Raw genomic sequence first — 27,996 nt, 5'->3', positions numbered from 1 at the left:
AAAAAATCAAAAAAACATTTAGGGCCTACTCATATTTCATTTTTTTTTTCTGAAAAAGAGTCAGAAGTGCTCAAACCAGAATTTGAATGGAAGTTGCTAAATGGACTGTGCAAACAACAAAGATTTTTTAGTCTCTTCTTTTTTTTTTCTTTTTCCCTTGACAGAAGGCAAAAGCCCCTCATATAAGGATATCGTAGTCTAGCTCATTTTTTTACCCTTTCCAGCTTGGACTCCACGTACGCATTGGGATACCACCCACCATTTTTCTTCTTAAAAAAAGTCAGGGTTTCGGAATCCTGCTTGCACCTTTTCAGCAAATGTTTGACTTGGTGCTTAAGTGCAGAAAATCTAATACAAATACACAACTTTCAGAAACAACAATGATATTGCCTCCCCAGTCAGTTACACATCCACCCGCAAATAAACAATCTATAACCAGGATTAGACTGCTGATACCTTAATTTCATGGTGAAGATAAAAAAAACGTTTACTTCTATCCCTCAGAAAATCTGATTCAAGCAATGGCAAAACCTCCCTTAAAATTATAATAACTAAGGTTACAAAATTTTCTTAAGGCCTGTGTCCTCGATAAAATACAGATTACAAGGAGGAAAACACAATGGAAAAGTTCTTTCAATTGGATGTCTTCTTCTTTCTCTTATGTGGTCTAGAAATTTTTGTTGTGTCCATGTTGTCGTTCATCAGATGTTCGTACTCCTCCAAATTTGCAAATGGTGATGCACGATTCGTCCTATTGAACTTCCTTTTCTTTCCCTTCTCTGTCTTAGCAGCCTGACTGGATTCCTCTTCATCACTCCCACCACCAATAACAGCATCATCAACATCAACATCACCACCTTCTTCAGCAATGCTATCCATGATATCAAGACTATCGTCGTCGTCGTCTTCGTCGTCGCTAGCACTACCTTCATCATGCTTTCTCGCAGCAAGATCGGGAGGTGAACTAGCCTCTGCATCACTCCCATCTCCAAGTAAGTCATCATCCTCCTCATCAGCAACTCTGTCGAGATCATCATAGTCATATTCTCCATCAGCTTCTTCCAATGGGCGATGCCCAGAACCCAGCATGTTATCAATCTCCTCTTCCTCACTCTCATCACTTGCATCCAGAAAGTCCTCTGCATCTTCATCATCTTGTGAGGCCTTCTTCTTTGCCTTCGGTTTCTTTGACGAGCTTGTTTTGTTCATGTAGAATCTATGGAAGACAACATCCTCAGGAGGCACTTCATCCTCTGCCAACTGTAGTATCTCGTCGCCAATTAGATGATGGTTCAGGTCAAGCTGCAGACAAAAGAAGCCAGGTCAGTTTACTGGAGATAAATGTGACCTAAAAATTTGGAAAAAACATGATCTATTTTTCATAAGAAACAGAGCATAGGATGGCAAAAATCAAATTTCATGTCAAGGTAAATAAGATACAGTTTGCTCGAGATCATAATTTAAATGTATCTACGCACGAAAATATGCCCATATACATATGTACAATCGTATGCATGTACATATTTACAACATATACATATAGATAGATAAGGAAAAAATTGAAGCAAATACTATGACAATGCCAACCCAGAAATATGAAGTCAGAAGCTAAAGTACCACAGCTGTGGAAATGCGAGAAAAAGATTATAAGAAAAGGCAAGGGTACATGTCCAACCAGGATACAGGGAAGGAGTTGATGCAGGAGGAATCAAAGAAGCAAATTCTAAAACATATAATAAGAAAGATTTCATAACCAGGTGATTATGATGCCAAACAAGCGGCAGGGCTTCTCTTTGACAAATACTCAAATAGTAGCCTTTTTTAAAAATAATGCAGGGAGTGAAAAAGGTGTTCATATTTTACAGGTATATTATGGATTTAATATCCCTTATTTTGTATGTGGACGTCTGCCCTCAACATCTGTCAGACATGATTTCGTAGACTTGAAAGATTTTATAACCAAGCGATCATGATGCTAGACAAGGTGTAAAGCCTGTCTCATTGATAAATACTCTCGCATGAGCTAATTTAAAAAATGACTCAGAGAAAAAGAGATGTCTAGTTTAAAGGTATACTATGTATTTGTATCCTTTATTTTGTATCTACATGTCTGCCCTCAACATCCATCAAACATGCATCACACACACCTAATACTAGCAAAATAAAGGAGAGCAAAATATGAATTAGAATAATCCACTAAATAAATTAAAGGCTGCAGCATAAAATTCAAAAGTAGCGTTCATGCAGAGGAAGTGGAAATGTTACTAGCATGACTGATAATAATGCATCATATAGATAAAGCATGCACAAAGACACTGTACGAAATATTTATGCAGAAGTTCACAAAAGAAATAGAGGCCAATTCTTTATTTAGGGAAACAGATCAATATTTTCAAGAAAGAATATGAAACATCCAAAAAATCAAAGAAAATCACCAGTGAATGAAAACATTTTAGATAAATTTGTGTATCTAGCAAGTCATGATAATAAAATCCAGATCACGTTTCTATAATTAATGACTAGATAGTGTCAAGAGTCAAGACCGTGCCATGAAGACAACTAGACAATGTTTGATAGATTGCATGAGCTAGAGCACTTGGATGGCTGAATGAAATACCATAAAATATCCCACATATTTTGAGGGAAAATGCACTTGGAATGGTATATATGATAGGGCCCACCATTGGTTATGGAATGGAATCAGCCACATCTATAAACAGTACCTCGTATGTCAAAGGTAATTTCCAAAATCCCAAAATTCTAGGGACACCAACATACAGGACACAATATGGATAAGGTATTTGAGCATTCAAACATCCCTAAAATTAGTATCTTTGCTGCATAATTGACTAGGCAAACCCAATAAACTATGCAAAAATGCAATTACAAGGTTATGAGATCGACCAAGTTATAAAACCAAGACCAGACATTTATGAAGTACAATGAGGAAAGCGCCTCCAGTAGCAAGGAAAATTGTGTGGTTAAGAGACAAACCTTTCTTGCAGGTGCAATTTGAGATCCACCATGCCATGTACCTTCTGCTCTCCGGTTTGGTTTTGGTTTCTTCTCCATGAACTTATCAAGAAAGGCACCAAGCGACAAGTCATTTAGTGGATCACCATTATAAACAATGTTGGCTCCTGATAATACTGTCCGAGCCATGGTCGCTACTGATGGGTGCACATGCGCAGCCAATATTGTCAACTCCCACCAACTTGCATGGTCCGCATTGCTATTAAAACAAGATAAACAAACTCAAACTGTATCCATGATGCAATTACTAAAGTAGGATGCAGTTGGTTATATTATGACCTCTTAAACAAAAATATCCACAAGCAGTATCCTCTATTGGCATAACGTTAAAAGATACATTTGCTTCATGGAGAGGAAGATAGAGAATGACACAAAATGCAAGAAACTAAAGAGAAATTAAAATGATATACACATTACCATGATCTACTACTTCTAAATGGATCTACGCACCATGTAGTCACAAAACAAGTGGTAATAATGGAGTTAGGTCGCAAAATCCCTAGTATGCCAGACAAATTGACAATCCATAGCATCACTCGACACAACTTAGAACACATCGGACCAAAAAGAAAATGCAATCCATCCACAACCCCCCCCCCCCCCTCCCAAAAAAAAAGGACATCGATTCATTTAGCAGAATGCTCACAACATCCACATTTATGAGCACACAAGTACACCCTCCATCATTTGCACATGTTTATAAACCAACATAAAGGGCACATGCAGAAATTCAAACTGCAGATCGTGAATTAAAGAAATTTGATATCGCATAAATCTGGTTTTCTATTTGTTCTCTAAGCATACGTGTATCCTATATTTTGATTTATTTTGTTACCAAATGTCGAAAATTCAGACAAACTTCTACAGATGACTGAATGGCCGTGACCAAGATCCAAATTACTAAGTACCATGAAATGCTCTAGTTTGGATAATAAGAATCAACTCTAAAAGAAGGGTACAAACAATTTTCATTGGAATCACTTTCGAATATGTGTTGCGAAATAGTACCACTAAGACGAGAGGACTAGAAACTGATCTGAAACCACCCAAATCCACGATCATTGTAATTTATACCCATAAGAAAGGTAGGCCAAACCGAACCGAACCACCCAGTTCGGCCCGTACCGAGCCGAGTAGCCGACTCGGTGGGAAACCGGGTTGGTTCGCCTATTGGAATCGGTTCCGACCCCGAACTAGCCACAGCGAGTTCCGAACTGACCGAAACCGGCCAGAAAAGGCCCTTACTGGACCGAACCAGCTGAAACCGGTATAGAACCATTCGGAACTGGCCGATTCCATTCGAACTTGGTGCGAACCGTCCAGTTCGCATCGAGTCGACCCGGTTTGGAACCAGGCCCCCTCCCCCTCTGCTTTTTTTGTTAAAAACAAGTGTTGGGAAGGAAGGTGTGCCATAAAACAAGTGTTGTTTTGGAAGTTTGTTTAGCCGTAAAACATGATGCAGAGGGCAAAGATTCAAATCAAGAAGGCAGATCCGATGTACGCCTAGGAGTACATCGACATCATTGAGCGACGATAAGACTACCAGATGGATAAATACTTGCATCTAGCAAGTAAACAGAAATATTGAAAATTAGGCTGCTCTTGTACTTCTAAATTTTACTAAGACAATAACGAACTGTATCTGCAACACACTATCTGAACCCTCGGTTTTAGTACACCGTAATTGAAATCGATATAGATGACGAACTTTTGGCCGGTCTGCGTAATGTGATTTACAAGATGGAGCTTGATTCAGAAGTCGTAGCCCTGTCTAGAAGAGGTAAGTTAACTTAAGTGAGATATACAAGTTAACTGGTATCTTCAATTATTAACATATTATAAGACGGTTCTTTTTTACAGACCAAAATATTTAGAGAGGGCACTGACAGCTTTGGAGTCTCCACAGCTGCCGCAAGTAAGAAAAATATGAATCCAAATATATTACACATCAAGAGATTATAGTTCTACATTCCTTGCACTTATTAATTTATTATTAACTACTTATAAATATTAATTTCTAAATATTAATATATAATATATTATAATAAAATTTTTTATTTTACCTGGCACTAGATGGTTAGTAATATGATATTATCCTATATGTAATTTTCTTCCATATTTTTACAGTTGAATGGTGGATTCATTTTGGTTTGTCCATAAAAAATCTTAAGCAGCTAACTATCTGGATCCTCTTCCAATCGATTTTCTTGAGTGAATGTGGGCGCAACTGGTCCACTTTTGTCCTCATCTACAGCAAGAGAAACCGTTTGACACAAAAATGCCTCAACAACCTTATATATGTTCACAACAATCTGAGGTTGAGATTGAAGTGCATTAATGAGAAAGTGGAGCTAAAGTACACAGATCTGATCCATAATTCTTTCGTTGATGATGAGGATGATCCTATGATTGGATGGCTTGTGGGCCAGCAGCAGAACCGGAGCTTGATGAGAGAGGATTGTCTCTACAATCGGTCTGTTTTGTAGCCAACGAGGCTAGGGTCAATGCAGGACAATGGGCAAAGAGCAATATTCCACATCCTTCCAGTTGATCAGCCATAGCCATATAGGAGTCGATCACCACGACTCCTTATCCGAGACATCCTCGGATATATGATTGAGAGATGCTAACGAGACCACTATGCCACCCGATCGATTCGGTCAGAAGGGCGACATACCTCCTAACATAGCCAGACAGAGGGGCACGAAGGATAAGCAAATAGAGAGTGGAACGAAGGGTAAGCAGGCAGCCAGTGCCATGATTGCTAAAAAGGCAGCTGCCCACCATACCAAAAGAGAAAAACAAAAGGCACCTACAACTCTAATGGAGAGTGTGGAGGAGCAAATTCACTCAAATTTAGAGACTAGGAACAACAATTTTGGTGGTCATGGATCTGCTGACCAGAAAATAAGTGGACATGAGACCACTGTTTATTAAACAGTCGCAAGGTGGCCTTCAATTCACCGATGAGTCTCAGTTTATGCATGCTACACTGGATAGAGACCATGGTGTACGATCTAGTGGAGCCCGCGAGAATTCGATTGCATATAGAAGAAAAGCTCCTCGAGGTCATTCGGGAAGACACAATGCAGCTGCAAATAATCTCGCACATGGAATAAGATCTATAGACGTATCAGATTTTAAGTTGTATACTGGATTCTATTATCCACAGCCACGGACAACCCATGACGCATATGAATATGGATATGGATATGGTGCGTCTAAGGTATCTTTCAATGGCTACTATCCTATGCAGCCTGGAGCATCTTATGGATCGAATTTTGTTGCTGGCTTATTCAGATGAGCTCCTTCACAACCATTTTATCAGCTAGTTTATCAGTCAGAAGACACCTCTCAGAGCAAGAGCTTCAGCAAGAGATCCAAGAATACTTATAACTCGGAGTGTGTTCTTTAAAGGTTGAACATACAAGATTATATCGCCGCCTAGTTAAAGAGGTAGGCTGATGTGCCTTCTGACTATGCTAATGATCCGAATATCTGCGAGAGGCATTGCCACTTGACGAGATTTTAGATATCAATATGTATGTTGTACTTTAAATATATGTTATTGATTGTATTATTTTATATTTTTTACCTTACTACTTGATTTGAGGATATTTCATGTTGCTTCTTATGGCATGCAGCATCTCACTAATTATTTTATGTTTTGTATCATTTTAAAACAATAAGATGCATCATTTAGATTAAACCGGAATCATAGAAACATCAAAAAATATCAAACAATATCAAAAAATCATCAAATTAGACTTAAAATCATTAAAAATGTTCAAAAATATTGATTACCAATTAAATCAACTTGAAAAATTTCTAAAAAAAATGGGTGTGCCGGTACGAAATCGGCACGCCCAAGCGTACCATTTGTCAGTACGGTACCGAACCGATACTGTACCGACCCATCCGCCGACCATTATGGGTCTCGGTACTAGTTCAGGGACCTTGCACACAGGTTGGATCTTTCTCCAAAAAAATTAAATTGGACAGATAACTAGTCACATTTTTCTACTGCATGCACAGTAGGCAACTAACATAGTTTAAAGCTTGGAGTTTGATAGCATGTCTGACATGGGGGAAATCAACAGAATTGAGTAATGTATTTCAGACAATAAAAGCAGATACTTTGAGAGATGGAAACTAATACCAGTAGGAGGGTTCCCTATGACGTGGATCGTAACCTGCAGGTAGTTTTGACCTCATATGAGATGGTTGAACTTCTTCTTTGCTTCCATCACTTACAGTTTTAATTCTTGAACCATCATCGACTTCAGAGTCATAATCCTCCTTATAATTTGAATTCTGCAATTTTTTACCAGCTTGTGAAGCACTGGAACAGCCTGAATTTGCTGAATTTCCAGATGGTGTCATAGCCAAATCCTCGGTGCCTTCTATGATGTCCTCGAAGTGCTCAAGATCATCATCAACAGACTCATTTTGTAGCACCACAGTCCTGCAAATTGGGGAAGTAGATGCCTTACCATCTTTTATAACCCCAAGACCCTAAGGGTAATATTCAATTGCCAATGGTGTAAAGAAAAAACATACCACAAGGGTGGCTTTGCTTTAAGAACCTCAGATAGTATAAATAGGCATCCACATGCATATTGAGGGGGGCGCTGAAGAGCTGCCTGTTCAAAGAACAAAACTAAGGTGGTAAAGATCAACATGGTAGAGGGTATTTAAAACCTGAAATAAAAGTAAAACAATGCCTTCACCAACATGGTAGAGGGTATCTCAGATCATTTTCCATTATATAGAAAACAATGTCCGTGTGTGATGCATTGTTGTAACCAACAGATTTAAAATAGGAATTGCATTACTCTTCAGGCAGTTCAATTTGCCGAACAATAACCATGATCATCAAGACTTGTCAAAACTATTTGGAATAAACAAGTTCATGAACAATGACATAACACTACATTTGGTGAACCAGAAGTCTCATCTCAAGACATTGAATGAGACGGATGACCAAATCATCAGTTTTCTCACCATAGAAAAACACCAGGTCATTGTTTAATTTAGGCAAATTAAAGTATGAGAACTTGCTGCTGCTCAGCTCAGCTGCTTATATATGAAGTGCTTCACTGCCACAAGAAGCATGAGTGGAAATGGCCGAAAGAGATGCTGGAATTTTGTCAATAACAGCAGCCAAGCTGCCCCAGTTTTTAGTTTCTGTAGCCACAGAAATATCATTCTTTGAATCCCTGCAAACTAACAGTGGACTGCAGCAGGTTACAAACAGCCTTAAGGAAAAGATGATTGAAGCTCCTTAGAATCTCAAACATCAGAAAAAAAAGCCACTAATTAAAAGGATGCTTCCACAAGACTTCCTAAGCAGAACTCCAAACAGGAATGGCCTAGGTCGAAATTAGTCACCATATCCAGTGATATCGATAAGCAGTTTTCAACTATGATTTGTTTGAAATTTATTACTATTCCATGGAATCTAACATTTGAAGCCATATCCAGATTGTCAGGGCAACACTGATAAATGAGTATACATAATCAACTTAAGTCAAAACTATTAAAATGGCACTTATGTGAGAATCATTTCAACCATTGCATATTATTCTCAATACCACAGAGACCAAACTTTAAGGACGAAAATGAAAAGGGATATGCAGTGGTTATTGTCAAAACAACCTCGACCAGAATTAAGAATACAACCTTAAGTTAAACATAAATGTTCCGGAAGTTCAACTATATGGTATCAATAAATCATAAGTTATTTAATGCTATAAATGTCACCTACAAACCAACACAAAAGCTATGAACTGGATAATTCCGTTTTGAGAAGGCTTTTTCCATATCCAACCATCTCAGTTATTAGAATACCAAAAACAGAGAGTTGACCAGCATAATGCAGAAGCATGCGTCAATTGAGTCACTAGTTCAACTAGTGAAATAAATTTGTATTTTTGGCAATTGCACAAAAATGAGCAGACTAGAAGAGTGCAACTGCCAGAAACATCTCAAGAGGAGAGAAGCCCATGAAAATCAGTTTCAAAGAACAAGACTAATCACATTTAAAATAATGGGAAAAAAACTCCCATATGTATGAGATAGACAAGTTTCATCACCAACCTGCATGAGGCGCTTTGAAAAGGCAGCTACCCGCTTTAAGTTTATATCGTTTTTCATTGCTTTGACCAGTAATCCAAGAAACATTTCTGGCTGAAACATCAAAGAAACATTGTTGATATATTAAAGAAACAAAGACATATTCAAGCAAACGGATGATAATCTAAAATAAATGTTTTAATGATAAAAGGACCTTAAGGAACAGAGCAGGAGGTTTTTAAAACTGCTTCAATGGATGCTAATAAATGGCTACCAAGGTGTCTAGACGGAAATCCATCGGCATGCAAGCTGATCACCATGTTTCACATAGGTCCTTGAAACCAGGCACAACAGATTTAAGAAACTAGTTGTGCATTGTGTAGAAACATGCATGTCAACAAGCATCCATGTGGCAAATAAGCACAAGAATCCAGAAGGTTGAAACATTGGATAAGCCATTAGCAGCTACTCATTGATCGCTATGCTGCAGCTAATTTCTTAATAACCCCTAACGATCTACAAATCAGCCTTCAATTTGAGTTTCAATGAAGTTCCAATATTTCTAAAAATGAGTGAAAAAGATAAATTTACTAACTAGTGGGAAAGAATTACAAGGGGCATCCCAACAATTTGCAACAACCCCCTTCCAGTCGAGAGAATATGCCAACTCAGTGGCTACACGTGCATTACAAATATATATTAACTCGTAAAACACATGATTATTTGAAATGCAGTTTCTATTGATCTTTAAGAAACGAGAATTATCAAAAATGTAAAAGCAATGTGCTACGGTGCAATCTTGGTTATTCTTTACAAGAGAATAATCAGAGCTTCTGAAGAGCTTATCTAGATGTCAATGGAGGGAAAGGAAAAAGAATTGGTTTTTCTTTTTGTGATTCGGTGGTGGTGGTGGTGGTGGTGGTGGTGGTGGGGGGGGGGGGGGGGGTGGGGCATGGAGTTCCAGTGCATGTTCCTATATTCAACACTGGAATGAAGAATACATAAGGCAGTGCATGTGAAGGACAGGTTTTAACATGCCTGTTTAGGGGTTATGACCTGGACGACCAAACTGCAAGAGGTTACAAAACTTGATTTCTAACAGAAGAATTCTTGATGCATGTATATAAAATGTTTTGAAAATTTAAATAAGCGAGACACTTTGCTGATTATCTATCTAGATTTATTCCGTTTATCAATTAAATTTTAATTGTTTTAAAAATTGCAGTTTTTAAGTTGTGAACATTCAGGATCCCTAAATGCAGGCACCAGAACTAAACAACATGAGCCCATTCATCCAGTGAATGAACTATCGAGCAACGATTACACTGGAAATTTCAAATACAAAAGCATGAAGCAGGCAGCACGCAAAAGGCAGATGACCTTAGATGAAGTCACGGCAGCAGGAGTCAGAAGCTTTGAATACAAAGCACGATAAAAACGGTCACTTGCAATCTGATTCTTGGAAGTGATCTGATATAGAAGCATTAATGCCTGAACCCCAATATTGAAATTTCCAGAATGGACCTGCATTCAAAAGGATAAAGTTGCATGAATGTTCCACAATACCAACCTTATTTTCAAGAATGAAATTCCAACATTACTAATGTTTAGACCTGTGCAACTGTTGGGTCCGGCTGGGTTTAGGCCAGTCAAAGTCTGACAACAAGGCCAAAATCTCCGGCCCAAAACCGGCCCAGCCTGGTCTTGAACATGAAAACATGAGCATAAGCCTAGACCAATTGGAAATGAGGGGGCATGGGCCCAACCTGACCAGCCCGCCAGGAGGTAAGAAAAGAGAGGGAGGGAGATGTGGTTGTGGTGGCATTCATTTTCGTAGGGATTGGGGGAGGGGGGGCCGAGAGAGAGAGAGAGAGAGAGAGAGAGAAGGGGGCAGAGCAAAGGGGAGGGGTGAAAGAGGGAGGACAAGAGAGAAAGAGGCTGGTGCAGGTTGGGGGCGGGGGTGGGTAACCACTGAATGAGTGGTCAGGGTTCTCCCATCCCTTCCTCTTTCTTTTCTTTTTCCTAATTTCAAACTTTGAATATTTGATAATACACATAATACTAAAATATTATATATATTATACAAATCGGGCTGGGCTGGGCTGGGTTGTGAAATGTCAATCCTGTAAAATTTCAGGCCTGGGCTCAGGCCATCAGGCCGAAACCCTAAACCCAGGCATGGTAAAAATCAGGCCAGGCCAGGATGTGTCTATCCTGCACAAGTCTAGGAATGTTGATGTCCAGCTCATTAACTCACCAATCTGAAAAGTAGTGGGGTTTGAACTTCAACAATATCATCTGCTTCATCACTTGAAACAAAAGGAAATGCTCTGTTAACTCCCTGCAAAAAATGAGGTGCCAACACTAGATGTCTAATTAACATTAAAAATACTGAATATCCACCTTAACAAATTATTCCAAACATGAAAGAAGGACTATTTTTCAGGAGAAACTTAAACAGAAATCATCAAATACAATCACTTTCAGATTGGAAATTTTGTTTATGCCCGATGGCAAGTACAACAACATGCATAATTGCCACCTTGTATTAGGTGAGTTTTTTTATTGGATAACTACGTCCCCAAGCCCGAGGTCTTAACTTTTTCACAATAGCACTACTATTGACTTCAGCTTTACTAATGAATGAATCAGCTTCATCCAAACCCATATTATGATTAGCATTTGCTACTGCAGAATAAACCAATTGTAAAATTGGATAAGATACTCGATAAGGCATGATTTCCAGTATCATAAGTGTTTCCTCATAGGAACGTCCATGAATCTGATCAATTACTCTTTATGTTTTAAAAAAGACAAACATATATGTTGAACTAAAACTTTTATTCTCTATTTCCTTCTCTACCTGAACTCCAGTTCTTTATCATAAGGTCATCCCCCGCCAATGAATGATGAGTACCTTTTTAGTATTTTTATTTTTTTATTTATATAAATAATATTTCTATTAATATTTAATATTCAAAATATTATTAAAATTTAAATAATTTAACGATGAGATTTGTTGTTGTTTCTTGCAAAAGAAAGCTTGCATAATTACACTTCATAGACTTAGGAAGACTGGAAGAGTTATCTAGAGGTAACATATATCAAAAAGATGTCCTTAACATACACTCCATATTTATTATTTTTTAAAGTAGGTAGTCTTTTTTGTTTTGGTTACCTAATCCCATGTTTATACCTTGATATTTTCCTTTTTAGTGATCATTTTTGCATGGAATGATAAGCAAAAAAATCCACATTGAACTCATAATAACTAATCACGAAATCTTTTAGGAAACTACGGTCTCAATCAATCTATGGATGCACAAGTCACACAGCTGATTCTCTTATAATACATTTCAGTAGATCATGGATTCAACAACTGGTAGAGCGAGACAGTACCTTCAATACTGTACTTCTCCAACATGAAATTGGCACTAGTATGGATGCAGAGTCATCCCCACATCATAGGGATGTACCAATTGTCCTGATCAGTACCAACCAGTAACAAGGCCAATATGAAGCCTGTCTCAATCAGGACAGCAACTTATTTTTCAAAATATAAACATGGGAATGGGAAGAACCGGCCATCCCAATTGGTATGAGCCAAAGCCAAGGCTGGTTCAGTCAGTACCAAGCCCATCCCATTTGGGAGGGCACATTTTTTTAAACAAAAAAGGTGGAGGGGCATGTTGGCTGACAAAGTTAGAAACGTAAATGGCAAATCGATCAAGCATTAAAACATGTTCAAAATTATACTAGAAACAGAATTATCCGACTCAATAATGAAAAGGAAACATGCTAAAATTATTCAACAACCAAAATATGGAAATCTAGACTTTGCAACCATTTAAATAGCTTGAAGCTTTGACCTTGCATGGTAGAGATTGGAGAACAAAATTTAATACTTGTGCTACAGTACTAGAGACAATGCACTCCCATAGTTAATTATGCCACAGTACAAATGCCCATTAGATCAATACAGTAGGCAACCAAATGAACTTCAATACAATTCATATCCATACAGTGCATAAAAAAAAAGATTGACTTTATATCCATATTACATATTAAAGGCCCCAAAAAAAAATTTAAAAAAAAATCCTCAAATCGTTATCACCCTTAGTACTGTTATTTCAATCCTTGCAGTAGATATTAACGGATATCTTGACATACTTACAGTTAGGACTGCAGACAAAAGCCGAGAATCCATCTCAACATTAGATCCCAGAGATGGTTCCTTTTTGCCATTTTGAAGAGAGCTTGTTATTTTACCTTTAACTTTTTTGCTTTTTTCCTCTCCATCTACACTTTTCCTATTGTTTTTTGCCTTTTTACACATCTTTTCACCATCATTAGCCTCTGAAATCAGTACCTGAAATAGCAGATACAAGGCACTAAGAATAATTCTTGAAAAAATTAAAATGGATGTACAATTTAAGCAGGTGTGTACGCTCAAAGTGTTATATAACTAGAATCTTTTCTAGAACCTTAGAATGGAGAATGCAACAAATCACATCCATAAAAGGAGCCCCATCAAACTACTTAAAGACACGACAAAACTAAAGGCAAATCACTTCAGACTAATTTGAATGGTTCAAGCTTCAAACTGTACCACCATTTAATATATAAATAGTGCGCTGGTCCCCTTGCAGGGCACTATTTAGAAATATTGTAATGCCGCCAGAGTAATCCATTTGCTAGATTCAAACAGTTTGCTTACCATTCTAATGATGTAACAATAGAGATAGACTGATAGGTTTCCCAAGAAGTGATAGCATCTCAACTAGAACGATACACGAGCTGAAAAGGATGCGTTTGACATTACCTCTGCTTTTTATGAAAATTTCAGGGACTAGTATAGAAGATAAACTTTTGAACATGATTAGCAATTAGTAAATAAGCATTACTAATGCACATTTAAAAGTGTAATGGAAAAGAAATGGGATGCAGAAGGAATATGTCAGGTATCATTTCGAAATTGGATGCTAATTCTACGAAAAAGAGGTTCAAGTCACATTAGATTTTGATATTTAACTTATGTCATACGCAAGGTCCGCCGTACCGACCGTACTGATGTACCGATGGGCGCCGATACCGAACTGGTACCACCAGTTCGATTTGGTTCACGCATCCAAAAGCCTCAAAAAAATTTAGAACCGGTATAGGCCGGTACGGGCTGGTACCGGTTTTTAACACCGAATCGGACTGGTCACATCCGGTACCGGTTTGGTACGGGCTGAATCGGACAGTACAGGCTGGTTCAGCATACCATGGTCATACCCAAATTATTGAAACTTTGTTCGTCAATATAGTTGTCAGTGCATCTAATTTTTTGTTTGCATCCATCATTGCCATTTGCCAAACCAAGATTACGACCTAAGGATGCATTTGGTTGTGGATTAAAGGAGGGTTAAATGGAAAAAAGACCCTTTCAACCCATTTATTCGACCTTAACCTGACAAACACTAAAAAAGCAACCAATTTATTCCGAAGGCAAAACAGGCATTTTGCAAGGTTTCTAAAACAACTTATTCCACCTAACCTAGAGTAAACTATTCCACCCTATCGGGTGGAGTACTTTATTCCGGAGTAAAGAGGGTTAGGGTAAGTTAACACACTTACTCTAGGTTAACTTACTCCAACCAAATGCAGCCTAAATGGGTTAAAATAATGGTTCTAGCACCAATGCTAAACCTAACCTAGTGGTCCATGTTTCGGGCATAGCTTGAGACTTGAATATGATTCAGGTCAAGTCAAAAAGATCCAGGTGTAATAATCCCACTTGCACAAGCATGCAAAGCTTCTTCAGAAGCATATTTAGCTGTCAGGACTACTCATCTTTTCTTTGTTCAGGAATCATAGAAAAACATGTTATGAGCAATGATAAACAATTTGTAAGTGTTCCTTTAATTGCTTTTCTTTCATTTCTGGCTCTAATCATTGTCATTGCTTGCTTTTTCCATTGCATATGTTGTCAAACTTCTCGAATTGACTGTCAATTCATCATGGTACCTGTCAAAACAACAGCTATGAAGAGAATTCATAGGAATTGTTCTTGTAATAGGACTTTGCTTATTACAAAAAGTAAAGGACAACACTCGATACGCCTTTGAAGGAAAGCAGCTCTGACTGTAATAATAAAGCTGGCCATCAGACTAATGAGATAGCATTATAAAGAGAGGTTAAGAGAGAACATATGATCATGATATCTAGAACCTGAGGTTAACCAAAAATGATGGTTCCCCACAATGCATGTATTCTCATCTTTATTCAAAGAACAGAAAAACAACAAAAATTAGCAAGATAATGACTAGGATGTTATATCTTGTCCTGAAAAGAAGCATTTAGTTATTGAAGATGGCAAAGCATGGCGATGAGATGAGTTTTGCTCCAAAAGCACATATCAAAACAGAGAAGTTTGAACTGTACCTTAAAGAGTGCGAAATATACATCAACTAAACGTTTTGCTATTTTAGGTCCATCTCCTTTTTTACTAAGAAGAATCTGACTCAAAAAATTAACCTGCAGAAGAATACGTAATTATTACAACAAGAAGGCTTAATATAACAAGATATTATATTTTAAGAAATAAAAACGACATGAATATGAACGAGGCAATCAGCAAAACTATATGGTTAAACATGCACTTCAACTGATGAACAAAAATGATTTATCTGAAGCAGAAAGAATAAGTGCTAGATGAAGTCAACATCTGCGCCACAATATGCATAATAGTGAACAATGTTAGATGCCCAATTTGTGCTAAAAAATTTATTCATTAATCTAAACACATTTATGTTTTATTTAGTTCCATCAGAGGAAAGTGCTATTCATATTGGCATCTATATTTCTTATTTTTATTAACAATGTATTGTTAACAATATGATGGGCACCATCGAGAACATATCTCTGCCAATATCAATTGCTCCCAAAGAGTCAAAAATACCCATGCATACAAGCACTTCTACAGCAGGATCGCCATCACCATTCCCACACCTACCAGCAGTTCTCAAGTCGTGCAATGAAGATTAGTTGATACAGAGAGCAAATCTTCTAAGAAAAATTAAATATCAGCAAGGAAAAACAATCAGCAATTAAAACTATCATTCGCCCCCTGAATCATGCAGGAAAGGACTGCAGATTCCTAGAGAAGCTAGCTTATATCTCATTTTTATAACTCCAAAACAACCCAAAAACAGAAAAGAAAGAGAAGAGAACTAGTAGACAGTTTAAAGTGTGTTATTTTACAACAAAAAAGGTGCAAATGATGGAAACATACAGCCTGATATTTTGCACGCAATCCAATATGAGGTCTAAAGATAAACGAATCCACCTCATCAATAACCACTGCCTGAAAAGTACAAACAAAATACAAATATGAGACTGACTGGAAAACTCAACAATGAAGCAAGAAATACATCACAAATTAAACATGCAAATACAACAACATATGTGTAAATATGTTATGGTCTATAATACCATTTTTCCTTTCCCAGTGGGGTCTTTTTTTGGTGGGTTTTTTCATTTTCCTTTTGTTCTTTTTTTTAGCTTAGCAAGAGAGAAGGTTTTAGCTGGAATACATAACTTTCCCGATATCTAATTTAGCATTTTTCCTTTCTTGTTGATATCTTCATTACTTAAAGAACAGAAGTCATACAGATTAAAGGACTTAATGTATGACTTATATACAGAAACTCATGAAAAGAAAAATTGGCAATCAAGCTAAAGATATGCATCTTCAATCTTTTTGTCATTATGTACTCAAATATCTGGTCAATAAATGCAAATTGAGAACATAAAAAAAATACATCAGAAAAGGAATCCATATTTTTTCGCTTGTCAGGACCATTATCGGCATACTGGCATGACTGGATAAGAAACTCAAGACAGACCAACACTGAAAAACATAATAAATATTAATAAAATAATTTTGCATATCCTGATTCCTCATCTACTGACATTTTCAGCTTCTAAATTTCAACATACTGACAAATGGAATTGATGTCCATCAGTCAAGCTTAAGCAGTACTCCGTTCCTGCAATATGGCTCAAGGGTTACAATATACTCTCATAACTATATGTCAAAGCTAGTCTGGGTACCTGACCAAATGTAACAAAATAGGATCGGGCCAATTTTGAATCTAATCAATAGAAGAGGGAAAAAAGGCAACTATAAACTGTATTTGACTTTTGTTACCAGGGACAGGGAAAAGGTGATTTACCTTCATATTAGGATGTGCAGATAAGAGGCAAGACAAGTGATAGGCAGCACTAGATGCCGCTTTCCTCTCTGGATCACCAAGCTGCATGAAGCCAACAATGGATCATGTTTTGCACTATTTGCAATTAAAATTCATTATTGACAGGATTTCTTTACTTGTCCCAACAATGAAGAAATGATAAGAACTTTTTACAAGAGAAATATAAAAAGAAAAGCACTCATGAAGCTTGAAATAAAAAAGCAGAAGACAGGCTGCAGGTAGAGAAATGTTACTTACTTTATTGACAAGAGCAGTGAGCAACCTGCGCTCTTGTTCTGATTTACTCTTCAAAAGGGTGTAAACTGTCTGCAAAGAAAAGCAACAAAAACATGATAAATTATTTACTCCAGTTAAAGAGCTATGCTTTGCCATGAGAAACATGTGGTGCTCCTGACTTACCCCTCAAGAAATCACCATTAAAGTACATAACAGGGCATCTTTTGGTATACAAAAAAGGTTCTTTTTTTTTTTTTGCACATTGGTCACTGAAATATTCCTTGTGGTATTTTAATCCTTGAAATATTGCAACATATTGTTTACACATCCCTCAAGTTAACTAGATGACAACAGAATATTCTACTTTTATTCTCCTAGAAGTGTTAATTTCATATCTTCTGGACATTTTAGATTCTAATTCTCAAACTTAACCAACCCCTTAACATGTTCCCCTCCACTGTTGGTCCCCTAGCACCCAAATCCCGAAAAAGAAGGCGAAGTGAGTGAGAAGATGCCAACTCCCGAGACTCACATGTACAAACATAGAACTTTTGCAAAGTTTTTATATAAATTTATATAAAGTTATAAACATGAGCAAATCAGGGATTAATATTAAAATATCAAAGATTTCAGGGATTAATATGTAAAGAACCCTAAAAATGTCAAAAATCACCCACACACTAGAAGATTTGTAAATAGTGGTAATGACAACCAATATAAAAAGAAACCACTTCGTTATCAAACATATCTTATTATCTAAGCCAAAAAAAAGAAACAAAGTTGTCCTCCAGAAAACCAAAATATAGCACCATGACATGCTTCGACTCCAAAGGTTAAGGCCCCATTTGGCAGAGCTTTTGATGGGCTAGAAAGTACTTTCTGACCCTCCAAAAGTACTTTTGAATAGAATAGAGATGTTTGAGAAAAAAATCGAGAAGCTGTTTTAGTTTTGCCAGAAAGCTAAAACAGCTTTTTGGGAGAAAGCTCCAAAATGGAGCTTCTTCGGAAAAGCACTTTTAGCATATATCAGAAAGCTGTTTTGATTTATATTTTTTTAACCAAAATACCCATAATAAAATATTATAATTATAGAAAATGTCACTTTTATATTTATTAATATATAATAATTATAATTATAATATTTTATACCTTTATTATTGTATTATACTATAAATATTATATTATATTATATTATATTGTAATACATTGATATGTTATGTTATATAATATCAAATTATGTTATATTATTATGCTATAGTATACAATATTATAATAATATTATATTATATTATAGTAATATTATACTATATCATATATTTATGTATTAATATATATTATATTTTATTATGCTCCGTTGTATAATACTATGCAATGTCCTTTATGGCCATTTTGTCATACCAAAAGTACTTTCTCAGTTTGTTTGCCAAATACATATTAAAGTTCTACAGCACTTTAGAAATGTAGTTACCAAACAGCAAATAGCTTTTTATGAAAGCTCTACTGTCAACAGCTCTGCCAAACAAGGCCTAATTACTTGAGCATGCATTAGTATTTACCCAAGCAATTCGGCATAAAAGGATCTCAATATGCTCTCACCAGCCCACTAGTCCTTACCAAAAAAAAACTGCAGAAATTCAATAATAAATGATTTTCCAGTTGCATGTCTCCCAAGTCCCAACCAAATCATTACAAAATTTTGCAAAGACTCTCTTGACACTAGTTTTATGAATGTGTATATACTTGAGATGGCTATTAGGAGGACTAGAAAACAAATGGCAAGCTAAACAGAGAGCAATTTTTTAATAGAACAATGTAAATTTATCCATATGCACAAATATATAGACCCTATGTATAGTTGTAAATAAATGTACATTAGTATTAAAAAAAGACTAAAAAATAAAAAATGGCAAATTAATCACAGAACAAAAAAGTGGTGCTTTTAAAACAAATCATGCAACATCATGCTACTCCAGCAAGTGGTTAGGCATTGGCGATATATATGCAGGTTGAAGTACCATGGTACTAGAGTGTCATGGTTTGAACCATGGTATTCCCCCATAATGGTTTGCTGATATAGGTCGTATAGCACAGCATCTACAGTAGTATGTTACTTTGGTACACCTTAAAAATGGGCACTACTTACCACAGTACATACCTCATAATACCAAGGTATAAGGCCATATGTACCATGATATGATCAGTTTTTCTAAACTAAATATAGTTCAATCTTCTTTTTGTTAATAAAAATTTGATATGCAATTCATTAGTCAGAAGAGACCTTGATAAATTAATATTTTAAGAAATCAAATCTTCACACAAAAATGATACCAGACTTGTATAAAAGTTGCAGGTGATATTCAGAAACTTAAGCACCCAGTAGTCTTTTTCAAAAGTAATATATTATGTTAACTGACAAACAAGGCTATAACAAGGCTATGTGCGAAGCATAATTTTGAAAAAGTAACATGCAAGTAATAAGTTAAACAGCACAATAACATCCTCACAATATAGCACTGAAATGTATGCAGAAAAGGACTCAACCAAACCAAGCATAAGATGTCCAGCATACTTGCAACTGTGTAGGTAGAGATTTGAAAGGAAAGAGGATTGTGTACTAACCTTCATTGCTTTGTCTTTGAGATTAGGTAACATATCCTTTAGTGCTTCCTCGAGTGCAATAACAAATCGTTCATATCTATAATGAAAATGTTTGAACATAATAAAGACCACAGAGAATAAAATAAAAAATATATATATAATTTTAGCTCCTAAAGTAGACTCCAAATAAGTCATGAATTACATGTCAATAATTGATTCTTCTAAGTCAATGGTTAAGTATGGTCATTTATAGTTATCTAACTTATCAGTTCCAATCTCCATAACTTCCGCACAAATATTTAGGCCTCTTTCTCCAATACTTGCATTAAGGTACGTTTAAATTCATCTGTCATTGGAGGTCAGATGAAAAATATCGCAACTTTCAGCTGAAGAAGTTTTTCTTTTCCTTGGTTTTCAATCAAACATTGCAATTTAAACTCCAGGAAGGTTGAGCAATAGTCAGACGATGGATGAAGGGTCATAGACTGGGGGAAGGTTTAAGAAATCATGAATAACAGTAGTGAAGATATTTGAAGATGCTCAATACAAGTATATAATGGAGCATTGCCTACAACAAGAAGGGATGAAAAAAATGGTTCCATGATAAACATGCATAATTAATTCAATAACATTAAGATCTAAAGTAGAACATTAAGCAACATCAAGTATAAGTTGAAACATATGGTGTGTGTTAGCCTTCTTTAGATTTTGAGGGTTTGTTTTAATAAGGACGCACCTTTGCTTCAAGCATTCCTCCCAATACCAAAACAGTAAAAGAGAGAAACCATCTTTTGTTTCAGGCAAATTATCCAGGGGATGTTGGAAAAGGCTTTTCAACTTGCGATCTGGCAGTAACCTGAAAAGATAAACATTGAATAAGATGTCAGTAAAAAGTTGTTACTTTTGAAGGCTAAACCCATTATACAGCAGCAAAGAAAAGAAAGCAATTAAAAGTAGTTTGTATCTCATGATGATCGACAATCTTTGAGCAAAGCACACCAACTGTAGCTAACACATAAAATTAGATCTTATTGGTGTGCCAGCTTTGTGAGGGTAGATTAACAAAAAAAAAAAAAAAAAACTCCAAGTTCCATGTTTTTTTGCGCTTGGTAAAAGCATCATTTGAATCATCGAATGTCCTCTCACAGAAATGACAGCAAAGCAAGCTATTTATATCTGATGGAAAGGGAAGCGAAAGAAGTCCATGTGCCATCTTGGCATAAAGCCACTTCATCTTCCAATACATTCATGCAAGTTAAACATCATCTAAGATTTGCAATATTACATGAACTTTCCCCCTGTGAAGAAGCATTGTGCAAGAAATTATGTTTTCTAACTTTTCGACAACTCAATCTCAACTGTCAAGTCCACTTATCTTCACTTCTAAAATCCTCTTGGAAGTCAGTATACCAATTACCAAATAACGTCCAGCATAAATACAACAAAAGCCTTAACTATGTAGGATGGTTACTACAACCACCAAGAGAACCATGGAAATGGTCTCGTCTTATCTCATTTAGGAATATTGATAAGTTGGGTTCAGGAATTGCTATATGACCATCTAACAACAGCAACACAACCCATGTATCTTGCAAGCACTGAAACTGTTAGAACAGCTAGCAAACTTCTTTTCCACCACTTTCATTCTAAGTGACAATCTACAGAGATCTTCAACATCATTAAGAAACTGCATTTCAACTGCATTTCATCTTCCATCAACTGTGCATGATGCAATCCAAACTTCCATTTGATCCGCTTCCTTCTCACAACCTCTTTCAAGATCAATTTCTTGCAAATGTCTGAAATACCAACACAATTCCCATTGCCGCAAGCACTTTTCCATACAACAAAGCTAACATTTGTATGTATATAAAGCTAAACACCAACTCTTGAAGCAGAACCACCATAAAACATTCCTTGAAACTCATTCCTGAATCCTACCAATGACTTATCCACATGAATCTTGCTTTTTCTTTTTTTTGTAAATCATAATGATGCCCCCCTTCTCCTGCCCACCCTCTTTTGCCCACGTGGATGCACACCTCTTTTTCCATTATGCATGCCAAGTGAAGTATCCTGCTAAAATTTGCAAACCGTTGGAAGTTGTTTCCAAACATTCATATCCTTACATGCAAAAAATCTGAATTAGTCTTTCCTGATTCTTTCACATGCCTTCTCACTAATATTCCCTAGTTTTTTGAAGATCTACTGAATCTCCTCTTTTTAGATATCTTATAATGGGCCCAAGGCTAAAATCACAGAGTTCACATCTAATGGCATATCTCTTAATATCTTGATCTCCACTTTGTTTTCTTTTCCTTTTTTTCTTGGAAAGGAGGGGGGGGCGCACATGAATTTGGTATATTATAAGTTCATTATAAGAAAACATGCAAGATGTGCTAATGCCTCTTATCATTATGAGAACAAACAATCATGTCAAATAAGAAGAAAAGTGCAGGAAAGTAAAGAAGCATTGATGACCACAAGATCATATATTGACCAATGACACTGAAAAATAATATAATTGATAGAAGCAAGCACTAACACGACCACCAAAAATATTCACAATCAGTAAAAATGGTTTGATATATTTAGGGATACAGCATGAGCTATGACAGTCATAGCTACAACAGAGGTTGTTGTATCTAAACAACATTCAAGATTTTCCTGTATTGGGCAGCAAGAAATATTATAAGTAAAAAAAAAAGTAGGATAAGACGCATCCTACTAAAATTCTCATTCCTGAATCCTACCAATGACTTATCCACATGAATCTTGCTTTTTCTTTTTTTTGTAAATCATAATGCCCCCCTTCTCCTTCCCACCCTCTTTGCCCATGTGGATGCACCGATGCACACCTTTTTCATTATGCATGCCAAGTGAAGTATACTGCTAAAATTTGCAAACCGTTGGAAGTTGTTTATTCATATCCTTACATGCAAAAAATCTGAATTAGTCTTTCCTGATTCTTTCACATACCTTCTCACTAATATTCCCTAGTTTTTCGAAGATCTAATGAATCTCCTCTTTTTAGATATCTTATAATGGGCCCAAGGCTAAAATCACAGAGTTCACATCTAATGGCATATCTCTTAATATCTTGATCTCCACTTTGTTTTCTTTTCCTTTTTTTTCTTGGAAAGGGGAAAGAAGAGGGTGGGGGGGGGGCACAGGAATTTGGTATATTATAACTTCATTATAAGAAAACATGCAAGATGTGCTAATGCCTCTTATCATTATGAGAACAAACAATCATGTCAAATAAGAAGAAAAGTGCAAGAAAGTAAAGAAGCATTGACGACCACAAGATCAAATATTGACCAATGACACTGAAATAAATAATTGATAGAAGCAAGCACTAAGACGACCACCAAAAATATTCACAATCAGTAAAAATGGTTTGATATATTTAGGGATACAGCATGAGCTATGACAGTCATAGCTACAACAGAGGTTGTTGTATCTAAACAACATTCAAGATTTTCACGTATTGGGCAGCAAGAAATACTATAAGTAAAAAAAAAGTAGGATAAGATGCATCCTACTAAAATTGAAAATTTTTGACAAGATCTACAAAAGGATATGCTGCAGACCTCAACAGGAACAACTCCTTTAGTGCTTCGAAGCCAGTAAATGCATAGCGTTTCCCTACCCTTGACGTCACCATAGCTGCATTAAACAGAACAGCCCCTTAACTTAATTACCTATCATGAAAAGATTAAAAATGGACAAAATAACAGAATGAAAAGGAATGAACCAAAAAAAATGATCATACAATACTCTTGATTATGATGTGTTGTTAAAACTGCTTATTTTAGATCATAATATTATACAATTACCATGGCATTGCTTTATTTATCTGTTACTGGTCCAAATAAATGTAAATGGGCCTAAGCAATATGACTTTAGGCTCACATATGAAGAAGTACAAACATCAGTTGCTGGCCATTAAAATAGTAGGCTTCTTGGTTGTGCAACCAGAAGCTGTTAACATGGAAATTATTATCAATATAGAGGAGAAAGACGCATGGTTCAGTTAAAGCAGTATGCCTGCCTAATCTTTCTTGTTCTTTTCCTCTCCTGTCTTCACCTTGGTTATCCGCTTATTCTCCCTGCTGGTTTAATTCTCTTGAGCTATCTTCTTCCTTTTTTCTTTACCTTCCTTTCTTTTTCTATTATCTACAGATCTATCAGAGCATTGCCATTAGGCCAGTACTCTGATGTGATCATCTCACAAGTGTGTGGTTGCCATCTAACTTTTTAAGATCTAATGATTTTAAGAATAACTGTGCAATCACCGAGAAAAAAAAAAAGAACAACTGGGCAGACTTGTAGTCGCATCAATTATAGAGGCAGAAAAATCAATTTACAAGTTCAGCTAGCCACAGTGGTGAATCCAATGGGGGGCTGAAGGGGGCCACAGCCCCCCAAAGTTCACCAATTTCTCTAAACATGGTTCCTGAAATATATGATGCCCAACCCCACAAATTCCATGTGCGGCCCCACCATCCTGTTTGTAGCCACTAATCTCATGTGCCCTCTATAATTTAAAAAGATTATATGATATTTATACATGACAAAGACAATGGATGGTGGATCAGCACCCTTTGTCCATTAGTATATGTTTGAATTAGCATAAAAATAGTTAGTTAGGATTCTTGTATTCTAACAAAAACTCTAATCAAGGAAGCTAGGAATTCTATTAAAGAAGGTACATGAAAAATTATATCAAAGAGCAAGATTAGTAAGACCCATGGCTTTTTTCTCTCCCAAATCTCTCTATTATTATTTTCCTTTTACGCATTTTTCTCTCATTTTGTTTCATAGCTGTGAATCCCTTCTGTCAGTTTGCACATATAAAAAACTCATCATCATTTATTGTAGTCCCTGTTTCTTTATTGTAGCCATGCCATTTTGGTGATGGTATAGTATAAATATTGTACAAAATAACTGATATAAATATATAAATAAATATTATTAGATGCCCACTTATAATTCCATTATATAAATACATTAATCACCATAATTTGGTAATGTGGCCCATTTAGGAATTTAAACACAGAAATCATATCTAAAGAAAAATGTCTCGAAAACCATTATCATTATTATAAGCCCTATTCCCTTGAAATGCCATTTATAAATGTCTTAATACATTAAGAGCTTAATATAAACATCACTTTAAATTTTTCTCTTTAATTTCAATAATGCCCATATTAAAATTATAATGGCTTGTGATAGCATTCTTCTTCCTTTTTATATTTGGCCACCCAATGTGATGATCCTGGTTCCACCCCTAGCTAACCAGCAATATTTTGTGTCAATAGCTTGTCGGAACTTGTCAAGACTGCATCGATGAAAAGATCGTTGCAGAATAGTTCATCCACATGTGAGCCTTTATCCAGAAGCAGTAAGAATTACTCTAACCAAAAAAGTGATGAAACAAAAGCAAAATATATAGAAGCTTGTTTATTTTTAGGAACATATAATTTGATAGTCTCCTAGAGTGATCTAAACAAATGCCATAACCATCAAACCTTCCCCAAATTATATGATCTCCTCTATGTGTCCTCATTCAGCAACAAATCCTATTAAGTGCTACTTCTAGTATTACTACAACCTTTCTGAACTTCACTCACAAATTCTATCCGTGTTAAATCAGGTCTTTGCCTTCTCTTTCTAGATCCTTCAACAAAGATTCAAGTATCCCTCCTTGTCAAAACTCCTCAATCTCTATTTCACATGCCAATACCATCTCAATTGATTCTCTATTGCTTTATTCTTATTTGGAAAATTTCAATAGCTCCTCTAATATACTCTTCCATCAATCCTAATGTTATCAGACGTCTATCTCAGTATTTTCATTTATGTTACATTCAAATTGTTTTCTTGGATCCTTTTTGTTGTTTCACATTCAGGGCATACAACATAGCAAGCAATGTTGTTACTCTATAATTTAGCTTAATTCATTAAGATATGCATTGGTCTCATCACCTTGAAAGAAACCCTCCACTTCATTCACCCAGTTGTAACTCAATTTTATAAAGTTCTTCATTTATTTACCCATTCTTTTGAATGTTGGATCATTCCATCACTCTATGGTATTCCTTGTCCAAGTCATCTTGACTTTGGCCTTATCTTCATTCTATTTTTATTAAAATTAATTTGGGTACACAGTATCTTTTTATGCTTTTTAGGCCCCTGTGCTCTTCAAACATTTCACCATAAACTAATTTGGCATTTAAACATGTCCTCTTCTCAAGAATCAACACCATATAACCTGAAAATAGCACAAAAATCCTTCCTGTATCAATTATCAGTTCAATGATAAATTTCTATTTGAATCATGTCAAGCAAAACTATCAATCGCATTGGTCAAATGGATTCTTCCAACCTCATGCCTCTGCCTTTTTCGGACCATAACTTTCATTCCAGACTCTGATTCAAGTAATGCTAATATTTGGAAATTATATCTCCCAATTTTCCAAGGGCATAAATACCACCCTTGGACTAAGCATGAGTATAGTTTGGTGATCACTCTTTGATATGTTGCCTTCCCTGGTCCAAGACTATTGCTGTCAAACTAAAGTTTCTCACTCCAATTTGCAGCATTTTAGCACTATGGCCCTGAGCTTACCTTGAACTTTCAAAGACATCCAAAACACTAGATAATAATAAGAAACTCCCATTACTCCAAAATATAAAAAATGTATGAACTTAAAACCCTCATTACTATAATAGGTGCTTTTAAGGTCAGACCCCGATTTCATCATCTTCTCTTGTGGAATATTTTAGTCAATTGAGAAAGAAATATACATATGTATGGTAGACTCCCTGAGAAACACTGTATACATGCTCCAGTAGATTTTAGATGTAACATTTCACAGGGTTTAATTTGGGAAGACTCTTTTGAGGCCATCAAAAATATGAATTCAGGTTTCTTCGATGAACTGGATAAAATAATGTAAAGAAAACCCCCGTTTTCTGGATGCTTTGCATAAAACATCAAATGAAAGAGGACTCACATAGTAGCGCATCGAGTGACCTCATGTTCGCGATTGGATTGTCCTCGACCAAGCACGTGAATGCCGAGACCTTATCCGCCGATGTCCCCGACCTTGCCGTCACTTCAAGCAGCCTCATATCCCCGCTCTTCCTCCTCGACGAATCATAGTCCAGCGTGTACTGCCGCAGCAACCTCTCCGCGACCTCCTTTTTCTTCGAAACGAGCCTCTTCAGCTCCTCGATCCCCAAAGACGGGACCTTTTTCCTCCCCTCTGGCCCCAGGACTTTCCCCTCCAGATCGTCGGCGTCATTGTACCAGTACCCCGACAGCAAGCTCGCCTTCATCAACGGCAACATGGGGAGGTTCTTGTCATATTTAGCGTTCTCGAACGGATCGATTTGCAAAGGATGGGGCTTGGGCTTGGGTTTGGGCTTGGAATCGGAGTCGTCCTTCTTGTTCTTCTTCTCGCCGCCATCGATCTTTTCGGGAGCCGAGGGTTTGGGATCTCGGCTTTTGGGGGGTTTGAAGGAACCTGTTTTCCGGAAGTCGGAGTCGTCGAAGCCGGCACCGGAGGCGCCGGAAGATGGGGCGAGGCCGAGGGAGGAGACGAAGGAGGCGACGTCGGATTTGAGGAGCTCGAGGTCTTCGGGGATTTGGTGGGGTTTCTTGGGCTTCGACATCGCCATTGTTTCTCCTCTCCGGTGCCGCTGTGAACCGAGAGGATAAAGGAGAGGGGCTTCAGAAGAATGACGGTAGGGTTTTAGCGGTCGCGCAGTTCTTGATTTTGTTGAGGGCGCTTAGGGGAACGAGGGC

The 27,996-nt window shown here is 36.7% G+C and overlaps 1 protein-coding gene across 1 annotated transcript; it reads right to left on the bottom strand.

The window, feature by feature from the left end:
* Positions 1 to 513: 513 nt before the first annotated feature.
* EDA25 (CCAAT-binding factor) lies at positions 514 to 27,996 on the bottom strand. The gene is made up of 16 exons (XM_039134409.3): positions 27,203 to 27,996; positions 23,774 to 23,849; positions 20,917 to 21,036; positions 20,202 to 20,277; positions 17,604 to 17,672; positions 17,328 to 17,408; positions 16,385 to 16,456; positions 15,535 to 15,627; positions 13,283 to 13,477; positions 11,366 to 11,449; positions 10,489 to 10,632; positions 9,133 to 9,222; positions 7,594 to 7,676; positions 7,193 to 7,498; positions 2,995 to 3,232; positions 514 to 1,302 (listed from the first exon to the last, which is right to left on the bottom strand). The coding sequence occupies exons 1-16, from the start codon at positions 27,867 to 27,869 to the stop codon at positions 634 to 636; spliced, it is 3,063 nt and encodes a 1,020-aa protein (XP_038990337.2). The 5' UTR covers positions 27,870 to 27,996; the 3' UTR covers positions 514 to 633.

The sequence above is a fragment of the Phoenix dactylifera genome, chromosome 15 (genome assembly GCF_051530095.1).
Source record: "Phoenix dactylifera cultivar Ajwa chromosome 15, Ajwa_hap1_PhDact_Kaust_v1.1, whole genome shotgun sequence".
Lineage (NCBI taxonomy): Eukaryota > Viridiplantae > Streptophyta > Magnoliopsida > Arecales > Arecaceae > Phoenix > Phoenix dactylifera.
The sequence above is the reverse complement of the archived record's forward strand: the minus strand, read 5'-3'. Positions and strand labels throughout refer to the sequence as shown.